Source organism: Salvelinus namaycush, chromosome 4, assembly GCF_016432855.1.
Source record: "Salvelinus namaycush isolate Seneca chromosome 4, SaNama_1.0, whole genome shotgun sequence".
Lineage (NCBI taxonomy): Eukaryota > Metazoa > Chordata > Actinopteri > Salmoniformes > Salmonidae > Salvelinus > Salvelinus namaycush.
In genome coordinates, this window is record NC_052310.1 from 56344200 (window position 1) to 56372171 (window position 27972).

At 40.2% G+C, this 27972-nt stretch overlaps 1 protein-coding gene across 2 annotated transcripts; it reads left to right on the forward strand.

Moving 5' to 3' along the window:
• Positions 1-162: 162 nt before the first annotated feature.
• Positions 163-27405, forward strand: LOC120045662 (3-hydroxy-3-methylglutaryl-CoA lyase, cytoplasmic-like). Of its 2 annotated transcripts, XM_038990592.1 has the most exons (10): positions 163-253; positions 5409-5595; positions 6555-6632; positions 10604-10711; positions 11270-11365; positions 11589-11737; positions 12801-12864; positions 13067-13255; positions 25675-25800; positions 26077-27405. In XM_038990592.1, the coding sequence occupies exons 2-10, from the start codon at positions 5500-5502 to the stop codon at positions 26209-26211; spliced, it is 1041 nt and encodes a 346-aa protein (XP_038846520.1). In that variant the 5' UTR covers positions 163-253; positions 5409-5499; the 3' UTR covers positions 26212-27405. The 2 variants fall into 2 exon arrangements, with proteins under 2 accessions (XP_038846520.1, XP_038846521.1); XM_038990593.1 differs by lacking the exons at positions 5409-5595; positions 6555-6632 and having other exon boundaries at positions 181-253.
• Positions 27406-27972: the final 567 nt, after the last annotated feature.

A 27972-nucleotide genomic window follows, 5' to 3' on the forward strand; every position in this document is an offset into this window, starting at 1 on the left:
GCTTAGTGGAATGAGCATCCAAATCTGTTGAGAAATTACTTTGTAAAGTTGAATGTCCTACGTGACCCTCTTAGCCCTGCACTTGATGGTCATTTGGGGACAATGCACAGGTCAGTGACTTTTGTAACCAAAAACCAAGGGGTGCTAGGCAATGTGATTACTGCAAAGTAATCTTTAACACACATGCTGTCTCTGAGGAAAGCTGTGGAAAGTTGGCCCCAGCCAGTCGACCTTCCTGAAGGAACTGTATAAGGTAACCCGCTGTTTTTATAAAGGCTTTTACGTTTGCAAAAAATAATATTTCCCTGAGGTCATTTTTTTCTCTCTTTTACACACAGTTGAGTTGCGGGGAAGGGTAGAATGTGAAATAGTTAAGAACCATTCTGTTTTTTTAATGCATTCTCAAGTGTTCTGACAAATGTATCACAGATCTATTTATTTTTATCACATTGTATCTATTCAGCATATTTGATGCCGCCTACATACACATCTCAATCCATCCATTCTGACCAGATTTAGCTGACACATACCTTTGCAACCAGATAATCACTGGGAAGCTAATTTAGTGCTAACTTTCCATGGTTGAACAGTACATTTATAAAGCTTTCCTGCTGCCCATAAATAACGTACATTGTTGAAACTTATTCTAGCATTCACAGTTGAAGAATGAACAAGGCTCTTCTGTTGCAACCAGTGCTTTTAAGCAATTCAATCAAATCCAAGGTTTAGAATTGAAGACGGGTGGAGGGATGAAAATGGATTTAATCTGGATCCTGTTTTCTTTCTTCCATTTTGTTTTCAGTATACTGAGAGCTCAAAACCCTTTCATGCCATGTGAAAAACCTGCTCCCTATAAAGTGTGTTTTTCCACATCTGTTTCTTTCTGAAGATAAAAAGATAAAAATATACTCTCAATTTCTCATAAGCAACATTTTCCAGATAAGCTGGGTATTTAACAGGATGACTGTTGGCATTTGCCATAGAGTTTTATTTTTGATATCTACATTTGTTCATAATCTGTTTGTTCTCCAAGAGTTTAATGCTTAAAATATATTGTGCATAAGAGATACACAAAGGAATGCAGATGCATATTGTGTTATAGCTGTTAGCCCATGCTGTGCTGAGTGGTTGCATACGTGTAGGCCTACCACTTGTGAATTAAGAAAAGTCATCATGTTTTGTGAGATTCATTTATTTCGTTTTGTTTACACTTCTTGGCAGTAAATTATCTTTATTTTGGCACCTAAGTTGAGAAACATTGATCAATTCAAGCATTTGGAAAAGAGGAGTCCTTTCAGACCATACATATGCATGAATATTCAAGATGTGCATTAGTTGTATCATCAATTACTCTTCAGTGTGTGAGGTGATAAAAATATATATCATTTAGCCCTAATAGATGAATACTGTGGCTTATGTTTTACGGTAAGAGGTGTATTGGGATTTCTGTATAGGACTTATATTTAAACTGGAGATTGATCCTCTACACACAAGGGAATCACCAGTAAAACAGTGCAGAAATGTTTTGATATACTGCCAATGTGCTTCTGTGCTCTTAACAGACATATCCATTAATTCATTTATATATATACTTGCTATGAAAGCATTGTTGAAACGTGTAATTAGATTTAGATTTAAATTAACTTGCCAATAGATCTGAAGAATGTCTCATTTTCCTTAACATGAATCATTAAAAGCTATTTAAAAAAAGAAGAAAAAAACAATCTTAATATCCTTTTGATATGCATCTTGAACATAAAACTTCCTCACTCACCTGCACTGCATTGCTTTCAATAAGCAGGGATTCCCCCAAGGGTGCTTTCCCCCCTTTAAAAGTTACCCTTAGCAGCTGGCATTTGTCAAGATGAGCCTACATTTTTGTTCTTTTAGCTGCATAGCTCTTATGTAAGGGAAACATTAAATGCCCAGTTAGGGACATTGAACTTATGTAGTTTACTCCAGCTGTCAGAGATTCAGCACCAGCCTTTTGAAATTGTACCCTGTAGAGGCAATTCTTATTCGTCCAAGCCCCAGATAATAACATTGTCCTGTAGAGTAGAATTGAAAATGTGCTTTGGCAATAACACATTGCTGTGGGAATTCTTTACATTTAATGCATTTATCTAAAATGAAGTATTAATGCAGGCATACATTTTAATGATACTGTACCTATATCTACCTTCAAAAGTATTCACACCCCTTAACTTTTTCCACATTTTGTTGTGTTACAAAGTGGGATTAAGCTGGATTTAATTGTATTTTTTTTGTCAGCAATCTACACAAAATACTCTCTAATGTCAAAATGGAAGAATTTGCCAATTTTTTTAATAGAAAATGAAACAATGTATCTGTATCTTGATTAGATAAGTATTCAAATCCCTGAGACAATACATGTTAGAATCACCTTTGGCAGCGATTACAGCTGTGAGTCTTTCTGGGTAAATCTCTAAGAGCTTTGTACAATATTTGCCCATTATTATTTAAAAAATCCTTCAAGCTCTGTCATGTTTGTTGTTGATCATTGCAAGACAACCATTTTCAAGTCTTGCCATATATTTCCAAGCTGATTTAAGGCAAAACTGCAGCTAGGTCACTCCGGAACATTCACTGTCATCTTGGTAAGCAACTCCTTGTGTTTAAGGTTATTGTCCTGATAAAAGGTGAATTTGTCTTCCAGTGTCTGTTGGAAAGCAGACTGAACCAGGTTTTCCTCTAGGATTTTACCTGTGCTTACAACCTGATCTCAGAGCATTTCGTATTATTCTGTACCTAAATCCTTTATGTTCCATTTAATATGATATGTTTGTTTTGTATTATATGTATTAATGTGTGGATGTCCATCACCCATTTTGTATGATATGTTACGAATTTGCAAAATGTGCAAATGTTATAAATTTGTGAAACGTACAATATGTTATGAATTTGCAAAATGTATGATATGTTATGAATTCTAGCTAGGTGGCTAGGTGGCCAACGTTAGCTAGCTGGCTAAAATTAGCTAGGTTAGGGGTTAGGGTTAGGGGTTAGGGTTAAGGTTAGGGTTATGCTTAGGGTTAGGTTAAAGGGTTAAGGTTAGGGTTAGGGGAAGGCTTAGCTAAAAGGGTTAAGGTTAGGGTTAGGGGAAGGGTTAGCTAAAAGTGTTAAGGTTATGGGAAGGCTTAGATAAAAGGGTTAAGGTTAGGGTTAGGGGAAGGGTTAGCTAATATGCTAAGTAGTTGCAAAGTAGCTAAAAAGTAGGAAGTATTTGAAAAGTTGCTAGTTAGCTAAAATGCTAAAGTTGTCCGTGATGAGATTCAAACTCGCAACCTTTGGGTTGCTAGACGTTTGGGTTATACGCTCACCCATCGACACAGACCAACAACCATATTTTAATTTTTGCCTTAAGTAACCATCTGTCTTATCTAACCATACCAAACATAACATATCATAATAATTTATGTGTCCCGGATTTGCATTTAAGTTTAGTCTATGAGACCAGGCTGGTGCTTAGCTCTATTCTGCTTCTTTTTATCCACAAAAACTCCCTTGTCCTTGCCACTCACAAGCATACCCATGACATGATGCAGCCACCACCATTCTTGAAAATATGAAGAGTGTACTCAGTGATGTGTTGTATTGGATTTGCCCCAAACGTAATGCTTTGTATTCAAGACAAAAAGTGAATTTCTTTGCTACATTATTTGCAGTATTACTGTAGTGCCTTATTGCACACATGATGCATGTTGTGGTCTATTTTATTCTGTACCGTCTTCCTTCTTTTCACATCATTTATGTTAGTATTGTGGAGTAACTACAATGTTGTTGATCCGTCTTCAGTTATTTCCTATCAGAGCCATTAAACTCTGTAACTGATAGGAAAACCTCCCTGGTCTTTGTGGTTGAATCTGTGTTTGAAATTCACTGCTCGACATAGGGGCCTTACAGATAATTGTATGTTTGCGGTACAGAGATGGGGTAGTTATTCAGAAATCAAGTTAAACACTATTATTGCACACAAGTTTAGCACATTTTTACTCTTGAACTTATTTAGGCTTGCCATAACAAAAGGTTTGAATACTTATTGACTCAAGACATTTCAGCTTTTCACTTTGAATTAATTTCTTTACATTTCTAAAAACATAATTCCACTTTGACATTATGGGGTACCGTGTGTAGATCAGTGATGCAAAATCTAAATAAAAAACATTTCAAATTCAAGCTGTAACAAAACAACATTTGGAAAAAGCAAAAGTGGTGTGAGTTTTTAAAGGAAATGTATGTGTCCTCATTCTTGCCGCAGAAACTCCACAGAATAGTAAACCTACAGCCAAACTGTTTTTATTGAGTTGACTAAAATGACAATAGCAACCTTTCAATTTAATTTCAACTCTTACTTCCTATTTAACAGTGATTTATGCACCTATCATGGAAACCATCTGCAAACATGGCAGGGTTGGCATTCCCTTCTGAAACATTTCCCTATTTTCAGTGGCCTGGAAGAAGGTTGTGAGGGCGGGATTCTAAATGATCTGCCATGAGGGAGTTTTCAAATTTAGGGAGGTGACAAGTGATGGACATAAACCTGGGAGCCCAGTGACACAAAGAGACCTGGAGACCTTTCATGGGACGGTCATACAAGTTCCCTCTCTCCCCCTGAGTGGGGGGTAGGGGTCTCTCATCGCAGGGCAGCTTATTGTGGTGAAAGGGTTCAGTTCTAGGACTTCATTAAGCCTCTCTATTGTTAACATCTGGGTGAGGAAGAATGGGTCTTTCTCTGGTAAATTGTGCCCCGGCTTTACAAGGGGATTTTATTACGCTACGACGTTGACATTGGCAGCTACTGGCACGCCTGGCAATGGAAAACCTTCAGCTGTTTCAGTCACAGGAGATCAATCAAAGCAGCCTGTTTCCCTGAAGCCTTAGATTTCATCCTGAAACGGGGAAGTGAGGGACCTAGAATAAGCAGTGTGTGACTGTTCTTATTCTAAAGCCCAGAGACTCTGCAAGCAAGTACTTCCCCCTTTGAGCGCTTTCTGACTGCTCAGCTCACACACAGTCGGTTGTAACACTGTCAGACTAGTCCAGACAAAACACTTGCTCACACTTCAGTCCCCAGTGAACTACCTAGCCACTGACCATCCCATCCCATCCATGTGCCACTCTGTCTCACCCCCTCTTTTAATATCTCTCCCTCTCTCTCGCTGACTCTCTCTCTCTCTCCTCTCGCTCCTCTCTCTGTCTCCATCCATTCCCTGCTAGGGATGCGGCTGCCATAGCAACTGCTGAGTCACTCCCGGCTCTCTGCTCTCAGCTGCCGTCCTCTAATGTGATTGTTTTAGTGAGGGTGGCACCCAGGCCCTCAGTCATCCACCCTGTCTGCATGCGTGAGCATATTGATCAGAGTACTCCAACACGTACATTTGTTGCAGTCGATTCAGTCGAACGTAAAGATCCATCACTGCGGGTGTCGGAGCCAGATGACCCTGGGGGAGCTCTACAGGCCAAACGGGAGCCTTTCAGATGGGTAACTTTCCCACCACGGTGAAGCACTGCCTGAGCTACGAGGAACTAATCCAGGATTATCCGTGGCTAGCACGCTGGCTGCAGGAGGAGAAGGTGGGGGTCGTTGTCTTGCTTTTGCTGCTCTGCGCACATGACTCACTCATGACATAAAGGGATGGTGCAGGGCGGGGACATGTGAAAGGACAGAGAGGGGGAATCAGCCAGGGACGTAGAAACAGGCACTATATTAAGTGACATCACACTGTGCAAATGCTCTATTTCGGAATACATTCCATTGTCGTGATAAGAGCATATAAAATAATTAGTATGCCTATTAAGTAATAACCAATCTGTTTAGTATTGTACCACTGTTGACTTGAGGCCTAAAAGCAGAATCCTGTTCCTCCTGCATTGTCTGTCTGAAGTATTTTTATTGTCAGATAGAGTGCATCAAGTGAGAACCCTTTTACTTCCGCTCGTCCGCACATCTGTCCCTCTACCACAGTTAGATGAGTTACTAGTCAGGTATAACATCCCAAACTCTGTAATATTGTTGTTGGTAGACTGGTTTTGTTGTCAACTGTCAAATTGACTAGATACATTTAGATACTCAAAACTGACACACATTTGACTGTTTAAAGAAAACATTTCATGCATTATTAAAGTGCCAGCAGTGACCTGAAGCTCAATTGTTCTGGCGTAAGGGCTTAAGGTTGTAACACACATTATGGGAGAAGAGAAACAGAGTTGAAGGTGCAAATAATCATGTGTTAGTGCTACAGCCAGAAGAGACAGCCAGAAGAGGACTGGCCGTACCTCGGAGCTTGGTTCCTCTCTAGGTTATTTCCTAGGTTCCTGCCTTCTAGGTAGTTTTTCATAGCCACCGGGATTCTGCATTGTTTGCTCTTTGGGGTTTAAGGCTGCGTATCTGTAAAGCACTTTGTGACAACTGCTGGTGTACAAAGGACTTCATCAAATACATTTGATTGATTGATTAGTGTTTGTGACAACAGATCTAAAATGATGTGTTCAACGTCTAACATTACTCTTTATTTTCATTTTTCCGTTTTTAGCGAGCTTTAACACATGAATACCCCGAGTATGTTAAAATTGTTGAAGTCGGGCCAAGAGACGGACTTCAAAATGAAAAGGTATATCTTTAGTCACAGTCACCCATCTGACATACACAGAACCCCCACCACCCATGAACACCCAAATAAGTAATGTTAATTTAGGGGAGACTGGGGTTGGTTGTCTCACCATGGCCGTAACTATTTCAATTTTTTTATTATTCGCTGTTTGAGAGACAGGTGAATGTGCTGCTAAAAAGGCAAATCTGGGAGGCAAATCCAGGGGATTCCACTCGTTCGCAAAGAGGCAGGCGCGATTAGAACTCAGTCAGGTCAAGAATATAAGAAATCTGCCCTTTGATCAACACTGGGAGCAATATTTAGTTGACCCTTACTTGATTTTCTTTATTGTGTACTATATATATATATACATATATATATATATATATATATATACAGTTGAAGTCGGAAGTATACAGACACTTAGGTTGGAGTCATTAAAACTCGTTTTTCAACCACTCCACAAATTTCTTGTTAACAAACTATAGTTTTGACAAGTCAGTTAGGACATCTACTTTGTGCATGACACAAGTAATTTTTCCAACAATTGTTTACAGACAGATTATTTCACTTATAATTCACTGCATCACAATTCCAGTGGGTCAGAAGTTTACATACACTAAGTTGACTGTGCCTTTAAACAGCTTGGAAAATTCAAAAAAATGATGTCATGGCTTTAGATGCTTCTGATAGGCTAATTGACATAATTTGAGTCAAATGGAGGTGTACCTGTGGATGTATTTCAAAGCCTACCTTCAAACTCAGTGCCTCTTTGCTTGACATCATGGGACAATCAAAAGAAATCAGCCAAGACCTCAGAAAACAAATTGTAGACCTCCACAAGTCTGGTTCATCCTTGGGAGCAATTTCCAAACGTCTGAAAGTACCACATTCATCTGTACAAACAATAGTACGCAAGTATAAACACCATGGGACCATGCAGCCGCCATACCGCTCAGGAAGGAGATGCATTCTGTCTGCTAGAGATGAACGTACTTTGGTGCGAAAAGTGCAAATCAATCCCAGAACAACAGCAAAGGACCTTGTGAAGATGCTGGAGGAAACAGGTACAAAAGTATGTATATCCACAGTAAAACGAGTCCTATCGAAAGGCCGCGCAGCAAGGAAGAAACCACTGCTCCAAAACCGCCATAAAAAAAGACAGACTACAGTTTGCATCTGCACATGAGGACAAAGATCGTACTTTTTGTAGATATGTCCTCTGGTCTGATGAAACAAAAATAGAACTGTTTGACCATAATGACCATTGTTATATTTGGAGGAAAAAGGGGGAGGCTTGCAAGCTGAAGAACACCATCCCAACCATGAAGCATGGGGGTGGCAGCATCATGTCGTGGGGATGCTTTGCTGCAGGAGGGACTGGTGCACTTCACAAAATAGATGACATCATGAGGCTGGAAAATGATGTGGACTTATTCAAGCAACATCTCAAGACATCAGTCAGAAAGTTAAAGCTTGGTCGCTAATGCGTCTTCCAAATGGACATTGACCCCAAGCATTCTTCCAAAGTTGTGGCAAAATGGCTTAAGGACAACAAAGGCAAGGTATTGGAGTGGCCATCACAAAGCCTAGACCTCAATCCTATAGAAAATGTGCGGGCAGAACTGAAAAAGCGTGTGCGAGCAAGGAGGCCTACAAATCTGACTCAGTTACACCAGCTCTGTCAGGAGGAATGGGACAAAATTCACTCAACTTATTGTGGGAAGCTTGTGGAAGGCTACCCAAAATGTTTGACCCAAGTTAAACAAGTTAAAGGCAATGCTACCAAATACTAATTGAGTGTATGTTAACTTCTGACCCACTGGGAATGTGATGAAAGAAATAAAAGCTGAAATAAATCATTCTCTCTGCTATTTTTCTGACATTTCACATTCTTAAAATAAAGTGGAGATCCTAACTGACCTAAGACATGGCATTTTTACTAGGATTAAATATCAGGAATTGTGAAAAACTGAGTTTAAATGTATTTGGCTAAGGTGTATGTAAACTTCCGACTTCAACTGTATATATATATATATATATATATATTGTGCACAATAAAGAAATGTATACCATAAAGAAAATCAATTATGAGTCAACATCTAATGATTGCTCCAGCGTTGATCAAAGGGCAGATTTCTTATACTCTTGATCTGACTGAGGTCTAATCGTGTCTGCCTCTTTCCAAACGAGTGGAATCATAAACAGTGGTTTGTTCGTTATGTTCGCCTGGATTTTCCTCCCAGATTTGCCTTTTTAGCAGCACATTCACCACTCTCTCAAACGTCTAACTAAGCCCTCTCGCGGCACAGGTCGAGGGTGACCTGAAATAAACTACCCCATCTCTCAGTCAGCTCAATAGGCAACTAGTCTAGAGATGCTGCTGACAGTGTGTTTGTGAGATGTCGGACGAAAGGCAATTTTAAAGCCGTCCCGCGACTCCTGACGTGTCTACAGACATCCCTACAGACTCTCAGAGAATAAGTGCCCAACTGGTAAATAGTCACTTATAGATATGTCAGTCAGGTGGCTATCTGCCAGCAGAGACTTCTATTGCAGTAACAGTGAAGGGCTCTGGTTAGTTTTACTTATCTAGCTAGAAGGATGAAATAAGAAGCTAACGTTAAACGGAGCCTACCTCAGCAGGAGCAAAAAATACACTACTAAGTTCTAATAATAACATTGCTTTAAAGAGAGTAGGCTCCTGAGACAGACAGTGATGTGACGCTCAGTGGTGAGGCTGAGAGAGTCCCCCCCCTTCTGGACCTCACTAAAACAAAAATCCTAGTTATGGCCCTGTGTCTCAGGGGATGGTTGTCACCTGGAATATGGGGTTGGTTGTCACTATCAACATTACCACTGCCAGTATACAATAAATTCCAAGCTTTTTTTGTGCTTGTGCTATAAAGAGCTCCCTTCATTGCCTCTCTTTCAAACACATATTTTTTCTGTTACAAAACCACACACACACACACACACACACACACACACACACACATGCATAAAAGCTGAACATGCATACACAAATTTACTCAAAATGTCATGTTATTCTTAAGGCATAAATGCTGAATTTTGTTAGGAATATCGTTCAATCAAAGAAAGGCTATTTCTAAGACTCGCTTCATTTCCTGTTGCAAAAGGAATAAGCTACTAGCAAACATTGTGACGACCAACCCCATAGTGTGACATCCAACCCCGCAATGGGTCTGCTTGTCAGAAATTGACAGAGTGTGTTTGATGGCAAATAACTCCACGTTGGTATAAGATATGAGGATAAAAATGTCCCCATTTCAACCCAAGACCTTGGTCTTTCTAATATTGAAAAGAGTCTTATAAGATATACTGGTCCTGAGAAATACACATGAGAGTAAAATGTGTGAAAACAACCCCGGTCTCCCCTACAAATGATTTATGCTCACTACACACTACACCATTACAAACTCAATATGACATCTGAAAGCTGAAAGTTTACTTCCTTTGTGGCAAGCCCACATTTAGATTTGTATTATGTAACAATCCTTTTGATTGATTCCGGGTTGATTTGATGATCCCCTTAAACATATGGATTATTTTTCTATGATTACCCAAGGCATGTGTTTCACATTTTCTTCTCAAAAAAGGGATTGATCAAATGAACACCAACTGCCCTTGAAATCTATGGGAAACATGACAAAACTTTACCAGATGGCTCATATGTTGTATGTTTAGTATGAGTATAGTATGTCACAACTTTATCATTCCCATATTCAAGTCTGCTGTGGCTGTACAGATTGACATGATGACAAAGTCAAACTCTGGGGGTAGTACACGCTGTAATTGTAGGAAATATGTTTGGAATAAGTACAAGTAGCAGGTGAGTGCTGTAAATTACTCTGATTGCAAAGACATTGCAGCTGAATTGCCCAGATGTCCACTCCACGTATACCTCCAATCTTGAGAGGGGATCAGAATCAGATCCTGAAAGAGCTGGTCTCCATGTCATTGTTTTCCAGGAAATGGTTCCAACAGGAGTCAAAATCCAGCTGATAGACATGCTCTCGGAAACAGGCCTGCCTGTGATCGAGGCCACCAGTTTTGTGTCTTCAAAGTGGGTACCGCAGGTAATAACTCTTCTTTGTGTGCCCAGAAAGTGTGTTGAGTGATTTTATTAGGCTCTTATTGTTCTCCCCAGGACTACGGAGGGGAAACCTGCTTCTCCATCATCTCAGTTATTCCCTAGACCCGCAGATGTTTTGGGGGGGAAATCCTTTTTATTTATTTATTTTTTATTTAACCTTTATTTAACCAGGTAGGCTAGTTGAGAACAAGTTCTCATTTACAACTGCGACCTGGCCAAGATAAAGCAAAGCAGTGTGACACTGAGATATAGGCCTATTCCAAGCAGCTTTATTTTGTTCGCATATGTAAAATATAAGACATCTCACCTCATTAAATAAACTACAGATGACTGTATTATATTATATATATATATTTTTTTACTATTGAGACATATGATGTGGAACAGCTAGCTCTATTTCTATATGAGCTTCTGGTAAATATAAGTTTTACATACTAGTCTCACTTGCCAGTTGCAGGGCGCTTCACCAGCAGCTATGGGAAGAGACTATACTTTGTTGATATGTTTTGTTAACATGCCTTTGCTTTTGTCTGTTGTCCAGATGGCGGACCACACTGAAGTACTTCAAGCCATCCACAGATCTTCTCATGTCCGTTATCCAGTTCTGACACCCAACATGCATGGCTTTCAGGATGCTGTAAGCATTTCATTATTCATGCAAGAAATCACACTCTTCAAAATGAACAGATATCTCCCCAGGCTCCCCCGATACGACTACCGTTAATATATATAGTGCTACATCAAAGCTGAGTACACTTTATGCCTGAGATGAATGGAAACGTTTTACTGTGATTGTGTGTTGCATAATATTATATCAAAATAATTGATATCTGTTGCAACTTCCTTCTGTCCTGTTGAAGGTTGCAGCTGGTGCTACTGAAGTGGCCGTGTTTGGGTCTGCATCTGAGACCTTCAGTAGGAAAAACATCAACTGCTCTATAGATGAGAGCATTCTGAGGTTCGAGGAAGTCATTTGCACTGCCAAACAACGACAGATTCCAGTCCGTGGGTTTGTATCATTCCTCAATTGCTTCTTCACCAGAGTAAAACGATTTGACTTTAACATCTTGCATTCATTCCATAGGCTCTATAGCTGATGTCAACCATGAACAATGCAAAATGCAATTTCTTTACTCAAATTACAATCAAGTTATCAGTGCAAAAGTTGATGTTGATGATAAACAAAATAATTAGTTCAACATGTGTGTTCACTTCGCAGGTGAGTTGTGAAATAGTGTATGTTTACATTAACAATTTGAGACATTGAAAACACTACAGTGAAACGTTTCATAGGCCTATTGTTACTCTCTCTATTAGCAAAGGAACACAGCGTTAAATGACTCCAGAAATAATAGGTTAATAAGCGAAGTTCCAGATGTGTGCACTGCATCGCTCTATGTGTTACTACAACTACAAGTCCAGATGTACAGTACAGAACCGCTGACATGAAGCATGTTTAAATTCAGTGGTACAGTAGCACCCCTTTCACCCAAACAACTGCACATTGACATGGCAACGCATCAGTTTGACACAGGCATTCTGGCAAATGTGATTTAATGCCTGCTGTTGGAGATGGTTAGGGCAGCACTCCCTTCCCTGGAGTCCAGCTAGAACTTGCTGGAAATTCCGGTTGCAAACTGAAGTATCGTCTAACGACCGAGAGCCCAAGAGAAACATTTTCTACTTTTCACATGTTGTCCACTATTTCAAGCGGTGAACATTTCCTACACATATGGAATAGACATATAGTTTGACTTCATCCCCCTGCATCATTTCTCATTACTACTGTCAACAACATAAGGAACATATAACAAGATATTCAACACCAATTCGATATAAAATGTGAAGTCTATATTGCTCTGGCAGCTAGTGAATCGAGAAAAAAGAGCTGTTCATTTTATGCTCTACCATAATTCTAATGACAGACAGAATAAATTATATGAGTTTTTGACAAGAGAGAGATTACATTTTCGTACAATTCACTTTGTGACATTTGCCAAAGTTTACATGTTTATGACCCATGTATTAATATATGCCATGTGTGTTTATGACCCATGTATGTTTTCTTTTAGATATGTTTCTTGTGCACTAGGATGTCCATATGAGGGACCCATTGAATCCACTAAAGTTGCAGAGGTAAGACACAATTTCTGCATTGCCTACTTTATATGTGTACATGTAATCTAAACAATGTCAAATCCCCATAAGGACCGATTTCCTTTTCTAGACAAAGAGAAAACATTCAGATGTCTGTAATGCTGTAGCTATGAGCTGCTGTTTGTTTCTCCTGTATGTCCAAGGGACTTGTTTTGTTAAGTTGCTCTATTCTTGGCTATAGGTGGTGAAGAGGTTGTATGAACTGGGCTGCTACGAAGTGTCTCTGGGGGATACTATCGGCGTGGGCACCCCAGGCTCCATGGCCAAGATGTTACACAGCGTCATGAAGGAGGTACCCAGCAGCGCCCTGGCCGTTCACTGCCATGACACTTACGGCCAGGCCCTGGCCAACATCCTAACCGCACTGCAGGTAACCACTAACAGTAAGGCGCAATATGGTTTATGTCAATCATGTTCTTTTTAGAGACCCTGATAAAGTGCGGTTTAACTCAAATCTAGCAACATTTTTGAGAAAGGCTGCATGGTAAGTAACAATGTGGTAATGTGACATTATCAAGTGGTCGGTCATAGATGGTATCATATTTTGTGTGCCAAACTTATGTGCTCAGTTTTATGTGAGAATTGAGGAAGCATTGTTTGCGTGACTGAAAATATATTCATAAATAGCAAAAACAAAGGTATATGTTACAATACGACATATGAAAATAGGAGAGGACACATCACTCAATTTGGAATTGGGAACATGATCTGGGAGTCCCCTACAAAGGAAAATAATACAAAAACTGCCCACCCCAAAACTCCCAGAATCATAATGAACATAAGATAGGTCCACTGGGCTCTCTTATTACCAGCACCTACATTAAAGAGAATAAAAGAGTCTTTCACGGATCATTAATAAAGCTTCATCCTTTCCTTAGACCACAAAATCTAATTAAGTTGTACAAAAGCTTCCTGTAATAGCCCTCTTTCTATGGTGTTTTTCACCACCTCTCTGGAGTGAACCTATAACTTGAGATTCAGTCGGGACATAAACTAGCGGTAATGTAGACATGGCTGTATCAGTTCTCTGGGGCACCCATTGTGCTCTGTCTCCCAGTTTGTCATCCTCGGCAGTGGAGGGATGCTCGTTGGGGGCTGGGTGGGTCAGCAGATGTGAGGGGGTCCACACAAAGGCTCACCTATTCGGTGTCTGTTTCACATGACAGTGCCCTGGCCTTGACAAAGGTATTGAGTGCGAGGGGGGAGACGGGCCAGCCCTGAGGGGCTCCCAACTCATCTGTCGCTTGGTTGTTGAACTATCTGACAATGCTGCACTTAAAGGGCACAGGGAAAATGATCCTTTCATTGGCCTGCTAAGAAACACATGGCAAATGGAGAATGCGAAAGAAACCCGTCCTCAGCAGCAACTATGTAACTGAGACAGGGAGGTTGCAGTGACTATCGCTGGATTCATTGAGAAATGTGAGTCCCGGTCAAGTGTGTAAGACATTTCAAAAAGAGAAAAAATCTAAATGTCAAGAAAATGATCCAGTATATATATTATCCAAATGATCCACTTAAAGGGGAAATCTGTGATCGCTACATCCATTTGGGGATTTTTAAATGAATGATATATAGCTATTCATTCTTGAAGAATATAACTTATAAATGCACAATGAGCTTAGTTCAATTAACTTACCTCATCAGAACACAAAATATAAGCTTGTTTTACTAATTTATTTCTAAACAAAGTCATTGTAAACAAACACTCTATAGCCTCAAAACATGGTTAAAACTATAATTTTGATTTCATGGATGGTCAGTCCTTGCTTCCATAACTCCGTCTATGAATTGGAACATTTCGCCAGCCCCGTCCCTCAGCTATTTACCAAATCAGTGGCTTTGTTATTGTTTAAACCGCAGATTTCTCCTTTAAGAAAATCTATGACCATTTTCATTGCTGTGTTGCAATCCCTCTTACCCTAAGTAACCCAACGTCTGCATAACTTTTAGCACTGATTCATGGCTTTACTTATGAATTTATCTGCTTCCATGTTCAAAGAATTGTGCATGTTCACCAAACAGCATTCTGGTTTGTATTTAAAAATAGTGTTACAACAGATCCTAATGTTGGGCACTTTTGACAAGGGGTGAGAAGAACCAGAGGGTGGGTGAAATTCCTTTCTGTGGATCACATTGAAATTGATTTATCACAGCTGCCCCGTGACCACTGAAAATAATAACAGGCATGGATATTTAGACAACCATTTGTCCTCCTCCCATCTCAACAACCTCAGTGGAAATGAAAGATTTTATCATAGACTTTTCATTACTGAGTGCCAGTTGTCCACACCACCAACTGGGAGAGAAATGAACTCCACCATCCCCTGTCAGAACCGTGTTACCTCTGCTTTTGTTCATGATAAAGACATTCCATGCTCTTTGTACCTTTTGGGGGGGGGGAGTTCTGGGGGCCTTTGTTACGAACCCACCTTTGGTGGGTCACACAATGAGAAAGTATGTACTTTATTTTTCAGACTTTGCTGGGAAATAGATTTGATCCGGCCCAACGTTTCCATGTAAACTGCAGCTGACTGCTGGGCTATTGATAGAACTCAGTGTAGCCAGACGCTCTTGGCTGAGAAGTCAGACCTGTTCTTACGGATGTAGGATCTTGCTGAGAATTTTCCTGCATCGCAGGAAATGCGGATGAGCTTTGTGATTTACATAAATTCACTGAAAACCCACACTAACACATGGTTATATTAACAGTATTGCACTTTTCATGTAGATTACTTTTGGCCAGCTAATAGCCTAACCACCGATCAAGCAACATTATGGACTAAACGTTCTGTTTCTGCAGGATTATTTTGCTGTGACAATATAGATCAAATTAAGATCATACATCTGTACTCATGGTTAGCTCCTCTACACTAAGCAAAACAAGTTCAAGCCAAAGCTCATTGACAGGGCTTTAATCTTGTGACTCTCTCTAAATATTTAGTGAAAAGTATGGATGTTATTCTGATAATGGGTGTAAGTGGGTCAGTAAGGGACACTATTCCATCTTTTCCAATACATCTAAATACTCTAGATGAGTGTTTTACAAATGGTGACTTGAGAGACCCACTAATGGGTTGTAGCTAATTCCTGCTGGGTAGTGATTTCTGCCGGATTCCTGGATAGAGATGTTTATGTTCACTTGTGGTTTACAAGAAACCTCCCAAATTGTCCCAGAACCAAAGTGTTTGGGAACCACTAGTGACTGAGACAAAGTTGAAATTAGAATGATAATGTTTCATAACTGTGGTCATGACAAATCAAACAGGCACGTTGTCCAATAAAACCTATGGTTTTGAGTTAACCCATACAATCCAGAGGACATTACATTTGAGCTGTGTAGGTGTAACGTTGAGCGTCATGAAAGTGAAGTGAGATGGGTGTAAAGACCTGTCAGTGGTAAACAACTCAGCCAATTTTCAACAAAGTGACTAAACATTTAGACTGGTCCATTCATGTGGTTTCATGGTTGATTACGAAAGCCTTACTCATAGGTCAAGGAGCAAAGACCCCTGGAATAATGAGTGTTAACATTAGGTGAATGTTAATGTCTCTTCAAACAAGAATTTGGACCAGTCTTGGCGATGTTCATAAGCATGTTTAGTGCTATAGCTAGCTAGCCAACAGCACGTCATATGACAATACTTTAACCTTTCCCTAAAAATGGCTTGTGATCTGGCAACATTGCCAACATGACAGACTACAAGGAACTCCAATTTAATTGCCTGCTGAGGATATTAGCTTATTAGAATAGGCTTGTGGTGCAGGAGTCAGTGTATGTGCCAGGTGACCACAATGAGGAAAGCCAGTAACTTGGTGGAAAATACTCCTCTCCGTGTGCGCTTGACATCAAGGGCTGGATTCAATCCGTATCACAGAAGTATCAAGGAAGATCCACTTAATAGCTCAATTTTGATTTAATGGCAATGTTCCCGCGTTCCCGGAGACTGCATTCACGCTAAACGCTGACTGCATTCACGCTAAACGCTACATACAGTATGTCTGCTCAATCGGAAATTATCTTTACATTTTAATGCGGATCTTCCATGATACTTCCGCGATACGGATTGAATCCAGCCCCAAGACAACGTTCCCCTTTGCATGGTCTCTTTAGAGCACGAACACACAAATAAATGGTGCCTTATTAAAGATTAAAACACTATCAATGAATCAACCTTATGTTAACATGAAGTACTTGCACCATCCCAAGGTGGAAAATGTGTATTTTAATATTCTAAAAACCAAGCATATTAAAGTGAACTCTACAAACAACAAGGATAGATTGGCACAGGAAGTGGTTTAGCCCATGAGGCAAAATTTAGTATGAATTTAGTATGAATTACTCCTTCAGCTTACTGTACAAACCTTGGTAGTCAAATGCTTTGAGTGGTTTATAATGTAAGAGGTGCTTTCTTTAAGAGCGTGGTCTCTACTTTGCCAATGACCTCCATAGTCCAACAAGACAATAGATGGTTTTCATGCTTTAAGGTCTTCTGAGTAATCCATTTATGTTTTTGTCTACCTCCCTATTAGCCACAAATATCAAGGAAGAGGTTGTGGCTTTACAGTGGCAGGACTTATTTATTGCTGGAAAGAGCTGCCCCAGGTTAGAAATGTGTCAGCCTTGCAAGCTACCATTGAATACAATCTCCTTCAGTTCCACAGTTTATGTAGAGAAATGTCAAGGCTGAGTTGGCGAAACCTTGCTGCCTCAAACCCTTCAATGAACATACCCTTTCTGCCCCAACTGACGCACGGCCACACTTAAAACAAACAATACTGGGTAGAGTGTGGCCATCTCTCAAGTTGTTCACTTACAGTATATAAGCCGCCTTCCGTAATCCCATATCATGTGATGTGAACAGCCAGAGCACACTATAAAGTTTATTTTGTCAGGAATGCATTGTTTTTATACCTCCACGGCTCACTGAATGTGGCTCTTTAACAGCCAGTCCACATCTGGTTTCTGAGCTGTGAGAGGCTAATTGAATGCTGGCAATTTGGACCTTCTGACCACCAGTCCCTGTGCGTATTTCGTCCCATATAGCAGCAGGAATCAGACGTACTGTCGAAAGGGATCGCTGTGCTCTTGGTGTGCCCTGGTCCACCGGAGACCATCTGGCACTCTAGCAGTTAGTGGCAGAATGCGAGAGGTTTGGCACGGTAAATTACAACTCTGTGTTTACACAACAAAAAAGTCTGCCCAGTACAATATCCTGCCCTGGAGTTAACTAAGGTCTGGAAATCTCTTGCGCAGTGCACACCGGAGTGGATCACTTTAGCCAACACAAACAGCAATTACAGACAGCCCCTGGATAAAATAGACAATTTTCTCTGCGAAAAGGCACCAATTAGGACCGTTATTCAGAGAACAAACGGTGCTTCCATTATTGTTGTTTGTTGGGGCTGTCCCTCAAGGACAGAAGTCCTTCATGGTTTCAGTCTGATGTGTCCCCGTGCCACAGCGGGGTCAGTGGGAGGATAAGCTCGTTAATTTTGTCTCATTGTGGGATCCTCTGACATCTGGCTCTGCCAAGGAAGCAGGAAAACGTCTTTAATATTCTCCTGGCGGTCGCTGTTATGTGGAAAACCTTGCGGATATCTTAATCTGCGATGCTTCTGAAAAATAGATGCTTGGCTTCATAATTTGTCCTGATGAAGACGCAAGGTTCCGAGGCTGTTGTAAATAACCTGATAGCTTTGAGGCCTGAGGTCCTCAGAGGCATATCATATAGTCATTTTCCCCCATCCTGAAAGTAACAAGTGAAGCTGTGTAGGCAGGCCTACAACGTTTTTATCACGTGGCTCTTGATAACTGTATAAAACTCAGGTTCTCTATCGGAGCATATAAATCATGTTTAAAAGCCAACATAAAAACAACAGCATATCCTGTGATATGAGAATAAACATCTGGTAAAACTTCTCTATGGTTCATAATGTCTTAATGAAATGTAAAGGTATTCGACAAGAATAATTAAACTTATCTACCAGACTGAAGATGTTTTTATGACATCAACATTTTGGACGAAGCAAGCTCATGATCTTTTTCTGAAAGACAGGGTTAACATTTAATGGAAGACGAATTAGCAAAGTGGGTTGAAGGCGAATCCCACTGGGCACACCACGTCATTTAAATGTGGAAATTGGGGTAATATTTGGTTGAGCCATTGGTCAGCCAGAAGTTTGTTGAATTCCCAATGTGTTATCACTATGCTTTCAACCATCTAAAAGCACAACCAAATTACAATGAAAGACAATGTCTGATTTTTGGTTTAGTTGTCATCTAAATGTGTTATCACTGTGCTTTCATCTATTTAAAAGCACAACAAAGTTCAAATGGGAATACAATGTCAGATATTTTGTATTTACAGTATACAACAATGTAATGTGTTATCACTGTGCTTCATCTAATAGCACAATCAAATAAATGACCTGGATTGCAGTTGAGATTATATTAAAAGTAGCCTACATATAGTGCAAGTGGTCAATGCTGTTCGAGATTCTGCACAAAATTTTATAGCAATTGTAAAGATCTCCACAGACCTGCGACCTTTGCATGCTATCTTGAACATACACTATGATTACGTAAGACATTTATAGTTACAGTAGGCTAACTTCAAAATGTGGCCATAGATGTTACTCACTTTAAGGTTGAATAAATACGGTTGGCAACGTAACCAAATATCAACATTTCTAATGCTTGGATAGTTTCATCTGGGTCACTGGCTTAATCCTATTCTATAACTTGTACTTTTGGTTTAGCTCGAGAGGTGAATACAACATATGCTTTGTTAACTTGTTGACAACTCAATAGACTATTTACTGTATTGCAAAAGTTATATTGAATTGTGTTTAGTTGTCAAAGCAACCAAATATCAACATTTGAAGGAGGTATTTATTTTGTGCCACTGACAAGTCTGGCTTTAATTCCAGTTTGTCTACAAATTAAGAATTTAAATGTTGGATTCATGTCTCCATCTCAACCAATAATCAAAGTCAAAGAATGGGCAAAATCAAATCAAACGTTATTTAAAGTGCATTTAAAATTTGATCACATTTTATTTTGTCCTATTATTTAACTTTGATTTTTGGTGAGATGGATATGTGAATCCAACATATCAAATTAAAGCCATACTAAGTAAGTGGCACAGATGGAACTATCCAAGCAGAAATTGTGATATTTCTTTGCATTGACAACCAAACACAATTCAATATCCAGTATGCCTACAAATGAATAATTCACATGTTGGATTCATGTATCCAGCTCAACCAAAAAAACTAAGTTCATTAATAGGACTAAATCTAATCTAATCAAACTTTAAATGCACAAAAAATAAGTTTGATTTGATTTAGTCCTATTCTTTAACTTGGTTGAGATGGATTTGATTTATTAGGATCCCCATTAGCCGACGCCAATAGCGACAGCTAGTCTTACTGGGGTCCGACATATAACGAAAAATACATTACAGACAAAAGACTACAATTGACATACATTTAAAATCATGAACATGTAGTGTGTGTGTGTGCATCTATCAGTTACACATACTTGTCAGTACATACAAACAACAAGTAGGTCACATGGGGCAGTAATGGTTGCTGGGGGGAAGGCTGCTGTCTTATCGGCTCTTAACCAACCATGCTATTATTATTTTTTTCTCGCGTTGTTCGTAACTTGTTTTGTACATAATGTTGCTGCTACCATCTCTTATGACCGAAAAGGGCTTCTGGACATCAGAACTGCGATTGCTCACCTCAAACTGTCGGACGGGAAGGATATAATAAAGACACCCGACCAAGCCCAGATTTCGCGGAAAGAAACCAGGGTGCCATGTGAGGATCAAGCGACGAGTGGCTAATCTGCCCATGCCTTCCATCCTGCTAGCTAACGTTCAATCGCTGGAAAATAATTGGGACGAACTGAAAGCACCTTTATCCTACCAAAGGGACATTAAAAACTGTAATATCTTACGTTTCACAAAGTCGTGGCTGAACTACGACATAAATAACATACAGCTGGCGGGTTATACACTCTATCGGCAGGACAGAACATCAGCCTCTGGTAAGACACGGGGCGGGGGCCTATGCATTTATGTAAGCAACAGCTGGTGCACGATATCTAAGGAAGTCTCAAGGTTTTGCTATCTCATGATAAGCTATAGACCACACTATCTACCTAGAGAGTTTTCATCTGTATTTTTCGTAGCTGTCTACATACCACCACAGACTGATGCTGGCACTAAAACCGCACTCAAGGAGCTGTATACCTCCATAAGCAAACAGGAAAACGTTCATTCAGAGGTGGCGCTCCTAGTGGCCGGGGACTTCAATTTACCTAATTTCTATCAGCGTGTTAAATGGGCAACCAGAGGGAAAAAAATTCTAGACAACCTTTACTCCACACACAGAGACGCGTACAAAGCTCTCCCTCGCCCTCCATTTGGCAAATCTGACCATAATTCTATCCTCCTGATTCCTGCTTACAAGAAAAAATTAAAGCAGGAAGCACCAGTGACTGTGTCTATAAAAAAGTGGTCAAATGAAGCAGATGCTAAACTACAGGACTGTTCTGCTAGCATAGACTGGAATATGTTCCGGGATTCTTCCGAATGCATTGAGTATACCACATCAGTCACTGGCTTTATCAATAAGTGCATCGAGGACGTCGTCCCCACAGTGACTGTAAATACATACCCCAACCAGAAGCCATGGATTACGGCAACATTCGCACTGAGCTAAATGGTAGAGCTGCCGCTTTCAAGGAGTGGGACTCTAACCCGGAAGCTTATAAGAAATCCTGCTATGCCCTCCGATGAACCATCAAACAGGAAAAGCGTCAAAACAGGACTAAGATCGAATCGTACCGCACCGGCTCCGATGCTCGTCTGATGTGGCAGGGCCTGCAAACTATTAAAGACTACAAAGGGAAGCACAGCCGAGAGCTGCCCAGTAACACAATAATGTCTATGCTTGCTTCGAGGCAAGTAGTACTGAAACATGCATGAGAGCATCAGCTGTTCCGGACGACTGTGTGATCACGCTCTCCGCAGCCGATGTGAGTAAGATTACCAGGACATGCACTCCGAGCACACGCTGACCAACTGGCAAGTGTCTTCACTGACATTTTCAACCTCTCCCTGTTTGAGTCTGTAATACCAACATGTTTCAAGCAGACCATCATAGTCCCTGTGCCCAAGAACACTAAGGTAACCTGTCTAAATGCCTACCGAACAGTAGAGCTCACGCCTGTAGCCATGAAATGCTTTGAAAGGCTGGTCATGGCTCACATCAACACCATTATCCCAGAAACCCTAGACCCACTCCAATTTGCATACTGCGCCAACAGATCCACAGATGACGCAATCTCTATTGCACTCCACACTGCCCCTTCACACCTGGACAAAAGGAACACCTATTTGAGAATGCTATTCATTCACTACAGCTCAGCATTCAACACCATAGTGCCCTCAAAGCTCATCACTAAGCTAAGGACTCTGGGACTAAACACCTCCCTCTGCAACTGGATCCTGGACTTCTTGATGGGCCGCCCCCAGGTGGTAAGGGTAGGTAACAACACATCCACCAAGCTGATCCTCAACATGGGAGCCCCTCAGGGGTATGTGCTCAGAGACCTGACAGTGTGTTGCAAGGACAACAACCTCTCCCTCAACGTGATCAAGACAAAGGAGATGCTTGTAGACTACAGGAAAAGGAGGACCGAGCATGCCCCCGTTCTCATCGACGGGGCTGTAGTGGAGCAGATTGAGAGCTTCAAGTTCCTTGGCGTCCACATCACCAACAAACTAACATGGTCCAAGCACACCAAGACAATCGTGTAGAGGGCACAACAAAACCTATTCCCCCTCAGGAGACTGAAAAGATTTGGCATGGGTCCTCAGATCCTCAAAAGGTTCTACAGCTGCACCATCGAGAGCATCCTGACGGGTTGCATCACTGCCTGGTATGGCAACTGCTCGGCCTCTGACTGCAAGGCACTACAGAGAGTAGTGCGTACAGCCCAGTACATCACCGGGGCCAAGCTTCCTGCCATCCAGGACCTCTATACCAGGCGGTGTCAAAATTGTCAAAGACTCCAGCCACCCTAGTCATAGACTGTTCTGACTGTTACTGCACGGCAAGCGGTACCGGAGCGCCAAGTCTAGGTCCAAGAGGCTCCTAAATAGCTTCTACCCCCAAGCCATAAGAATCCTGAACAGCTAATCAAATGGCTACTCAGACTATTTGCATTGTCCCCCCCCCCCCCCCCCCCTTCTACGCTGTTGCTACTCTCTGTAATTATCTATGCATAGTCACTTTAATAACTCTACATACATGTACATATTACCTCAATTATCTTGACACCGGTACCCCCTGTATATAGCCCCGCTTTTGTTATTTACTGCTGTTCTTTAATAATTTGTTATCCTTATCTCTTACTTTTTTTAGGTATTTTCTTAAAACTGCATTGTTGGTTAAAGGCTTGAAAGTAAGCATTTCACTGTAAGGTCTACACCTGTTGTATTTGCCACATGTGACAAATACAATTTGATTTGATTTGAAATGGGGGAGAGGCGTTGTGCCATGAGGTTTTGCTTTATACATTTTTTGAAACCAGGCTTGCTGTTCACTTGCACTATATCAGATGGAAGGGAGTTCCATGCACTCATGGCTCTGTATAATACTGTACGCTTCCTTGAATTTGTTCTGAACCTGGAGACTGTGAAAAGACCCCTGGTGGCATGTCTGGTGGGGTAAGTGTGTGTGTCAGTGCTGTGTGTAAGTTGACTGTGCAAACAATTTTGAATTTCCAAAACATTAATGTTTCTTATAAAAACAGGAAGTGACGCAGTCAGTCTTTCCTCAACTCTTAGTCAAGAGAGACTGGCATGCATAGTATTTATATTAGCCCTCTGATTACAATGAAAAGCAAGACGTGCAGCTCTGTTGGAGATGGAGACGTGAATCCAACATATTAATGATTACCTTGAAGATTAAATGTGAAATCAACCAAGGTTTGAAACCTTAGGCCTATATGTATTGTCTATTTTTAGTTGAACCCTGGGTTGGATTGAAACAATAGCTGTTGATTACTTTTCAAATGCTATATAGGCCTAAATAGTATAATTGATTATTTATGACTTATAAAGTATTTTTACATTTCATTTGCACTGTTAAACCTACCGTTTGGAATGACTTCGATAGCAACAGTGAATATATTTAGTTATTGAGAGATCTCTCAATAACCATTCTCATGATAGCACATTGGTAGTAGTCATTGACAAATATCAAAGCTAACTTGGGCTGTGTCAAATCTTTGGATGGGAGACCAAATTAATAGCTGTAGATATATCAACTCTCCAGTAGGAAGTGCTGCCAAGCCTATTGTTTTTCTGATAGTGGATGTAACTTTGGAGATCTGATGTTGTTTCAAAGGTACTAATTCAACATTTTATACAAGGTTTGTCTATGTTGAACATTGGTTACAATGATGACATAATGCTGTGGTTGAAATTTCACCCTCAAACATTTTTCAAATCCAATGTATTTTCCATGTAGATTCCATGTCACTGTGCATTGATAAATTACACTGAAACAACATTGATTCAACTATTTTGTAGTCTTCATAACTTGGAAATGAATAACTGTCACTCTCAGCTCTACTTACGCCTACTGTCTCCTTTGCTTATGTCTGAAGGGACAACGTGTCGCTATGCCTTTTTGTGCTCTTTATACGGATTCTTCTCCCCAGGACCACATGAGGTGGATGTTTTGGGAATGTTTTACAACGATAAAGCTTTTTTTCCCCTGCAGCACCGAAGTTCAACCATAAAACAGTAAGCCTATCCCTTGCTAAGCAAAATGTTCTGGCTGTTTGGTACCGTGGTCCAACAAAAGCGCAGACATGCAGGGGAACAACCCACAACGCATCATTAATTCTCATATGGAGGCCAGACACTTGGTAGCCAGGCTGTAAAAAGCATTTCCCCACAGAAACTCTCTATGACAATTACTTTTATTGTGGACATTGCATGAACAAAATTGAAGTCGGAGACGTTAAACAAAACAAGAAATACATTTTAGAAGTGATTATTTTTACATATGGGTGTGCTCTATTTATTCAGGACATGGAAAAGACTGAGACATTGTATTCAAGGACATCAGAGGGTGTCATTGAAATTGAGTTATAGCCTTGAATTTAAACAACCCCTTTTCAAAGCTTAGTAACACACACCTTTGGAATTACCCATTTAGAAACGTACCATAGGGAGAAGGCTAATTATCCAGTGAATGGATTGTAACAAGAGTAGTGTGGTTACAATTGAGTAACACTTGATGTATATGAAGATCGCTGTGCCTAGTAACAAAAATGTATGTACACAAATGTATATTTTGTGAGGTGTGCAGAAAAAAAGAGGTGGTGCAGAAAAACACAAGCTACCATGAGGATCAGAAAACATGACACAACAATACGGAACTTTGTGCATTTACAAAGTCTGCTATTACCAAAAACATGCCGCAAATGATGTGCCACAGCTTTAGTATGACAAAGAGGATGAGTAAGCTGAACTGTGGGGGGACACTAGGCTGCTGCGCCCGCTCATCTCAAAGAAACAAAGACCACATTTCTCCTAACTGCCCATAAAAAAAAACACAACCCTGGCAGGGCACACTATACCAACACATTACAATACAGGAGAACAGTGAACATTGTTCTGCATGGGATTTTACCTTCTGCTTGCCCTGTGCGTGTGGTTGCTGAATGTCTCTCCTGTGTGTATGTGTCTACCTCAGATGGGGATTTGTACAGTGGACTCGTCTGTAGCAGGTCTGGGAGGGTGCCCATATGCTCAGGGTGCCTCTGGCAATGTGTCAACAGAAGATGTTCTCTATATGCTCCATGGGATGGGCATTAAAACCGTGAGTGTTGCTTCACATCACCTGAAAATAGCCTTTGAAAACGGCTTTGCAATCCCTAGTGAACCCCCCCCCCCCTCCCCCTTCATCTGAGAAAGCTTCATTCATAGGATAGATTTCTTGTTAAAATGTGTTGTACATGAAGTGGTTTCTGCATAACTTTCATGTGTATGTGCAGGCCTGCTGTTTCCATTTCCACAACTGTTTCTTTTGCAATTGCTCCCCCTGCCGGCAGGGTGCCATTCTTTCTTCTTTGATCTTTTGTTTCTTTCATTCCAGGGAGTGGATCTCTCCAAAGTAATTGAAGCAGGTGACTTCATCTGCAAAGCCTTAAACCGCAAGACCAACTCCAAGGTAGCCCAAGCGAGAGGCGATTACTCTGTGCATTGCCGCATGAAGAAGATAAATACTTGACACCTTGTCCTTTTGAACATTGTTCCTTTTCATGCTGCATATAGATAGCAAATTATACAATACAAAGTGCACTATACTTCATTTTTTGGACAAAAATGTATAGCCATTTAGCAGAGGCACTTTATTAAAGCGTTGCTGGATAAGGCCTACTTAAATTCAAGAAATAACTGTAAACTTTTTAAACCAAATAACTTGTATCACTGTATAGTCTGTCTGATAGGAGGTAAAAGAGATGACTCCTCACTAAGTTGTGAACGTTATTCATGATGTTTCTGTTTGGGGTCTCTTTCCATTCATTTCCAGCTCAATGTGGTTACAATTAGACAAGGGGACCTGAGAGGGTTAAGGGAGTCCTGCTGGGTTTAAAACCAGTGTGGGTCGATCATTATCTCCCTCAAAATGTATTTTCATTTCCTAAGTCGCTTGCTCTGTCAAGATGGAAGTATGTCTGCCTTCACATGTGAAATATGTATTTGTTTTCTCTCTCTTCATCCTTCTCACCAGTGCATGACCCCATTCCATAAGTTGGATAAGGTCATTCATTAATTACATTTTGTAGAGTTAAATGGACAGTATTCGGCAGCTTTATGTTGAACTATTGTATTTGCAATAGTCAGAAGGGACAAATGTATTTTAGCTGGTGAAGCATCTCATCCACTACTTTTGGTAGAAGTAGGCCTGCCAATATCTATAAGAACACTGAACAATATCAAATATTGGTAAATTAAATCCCGACATTAACTTTGTTATATAACAAAGCATTTAACCTCCCTTCCAGTAGACAGTCCTCCTTTTTAAATGCCTTGCTCTTGCAGATAAGTTGAGCAAATGTCAATATCCATAAGTATTTTATTAATTTGCTTTTTAATAGTAATGAATGTAGTATTATGTATTGTGTATTATGTGACAGTGCTATAATAATAAGTAATATATTGAATGTATGTAGTGCCTTTATTCTATGGGTTCAAGAAGGGTGGCATATTTATTATAAATTAAATGAAGAGTTAATAGTTAATAGCTAATAAATAGTTAGAAAGGTAATTTTGTTTTTGCAAACCAAGGTAACATACATCATGGTTTCCCTTTTATATTGTACTTGGATTGGAGAAAATATCAACAGAAATACACTGAAGAGTGTTATGGTAAACCACGGTGAATCCAACATGTTTATTACATTAAGATAATAAAGGTTGATTAAACAAAGTTGTTTACAGAGCAAGATTACTGTAGATTTCGGATCACACATGACCTTCTAAACTCTCAGTGCTTGCCTAAAGTGCTGCCTGCATATTGGCCCCTTCAGCCCAACCTTTCCCCAACACGAAAGCATTGTTATTGAAATTTTGCGACAATATTGTATTACTTTAATGATTATTTTACTTGAGATAAGTTTAAAAAAAATTACATTTAGTACCCTTTACATATGTTCCTGTAAGGGTATCTCCTTGATCACAGGATAAAACATACAATCATCATTTAATACGCTTTACCAAAATATTTTATGAATGTTAGAATACAATGTTTTATCCCCATTGCTTAAAAGGGGCTTAAGGAGGCACATCATACATTTTGTAGACATCTGGATTAAGGTGTTGTGGTTCAATGAAAAGGGGGACATGACAAAGCAATGCATCTTATCAGACATGAGACAGGGCAAAGACATGACCTTAAACATAAACATCTGCTACATACCAACATTAACCCTCATATATCAACCTAATTATGCAATTCTCGAACACAGTCTGTATACATGTAGCCAGC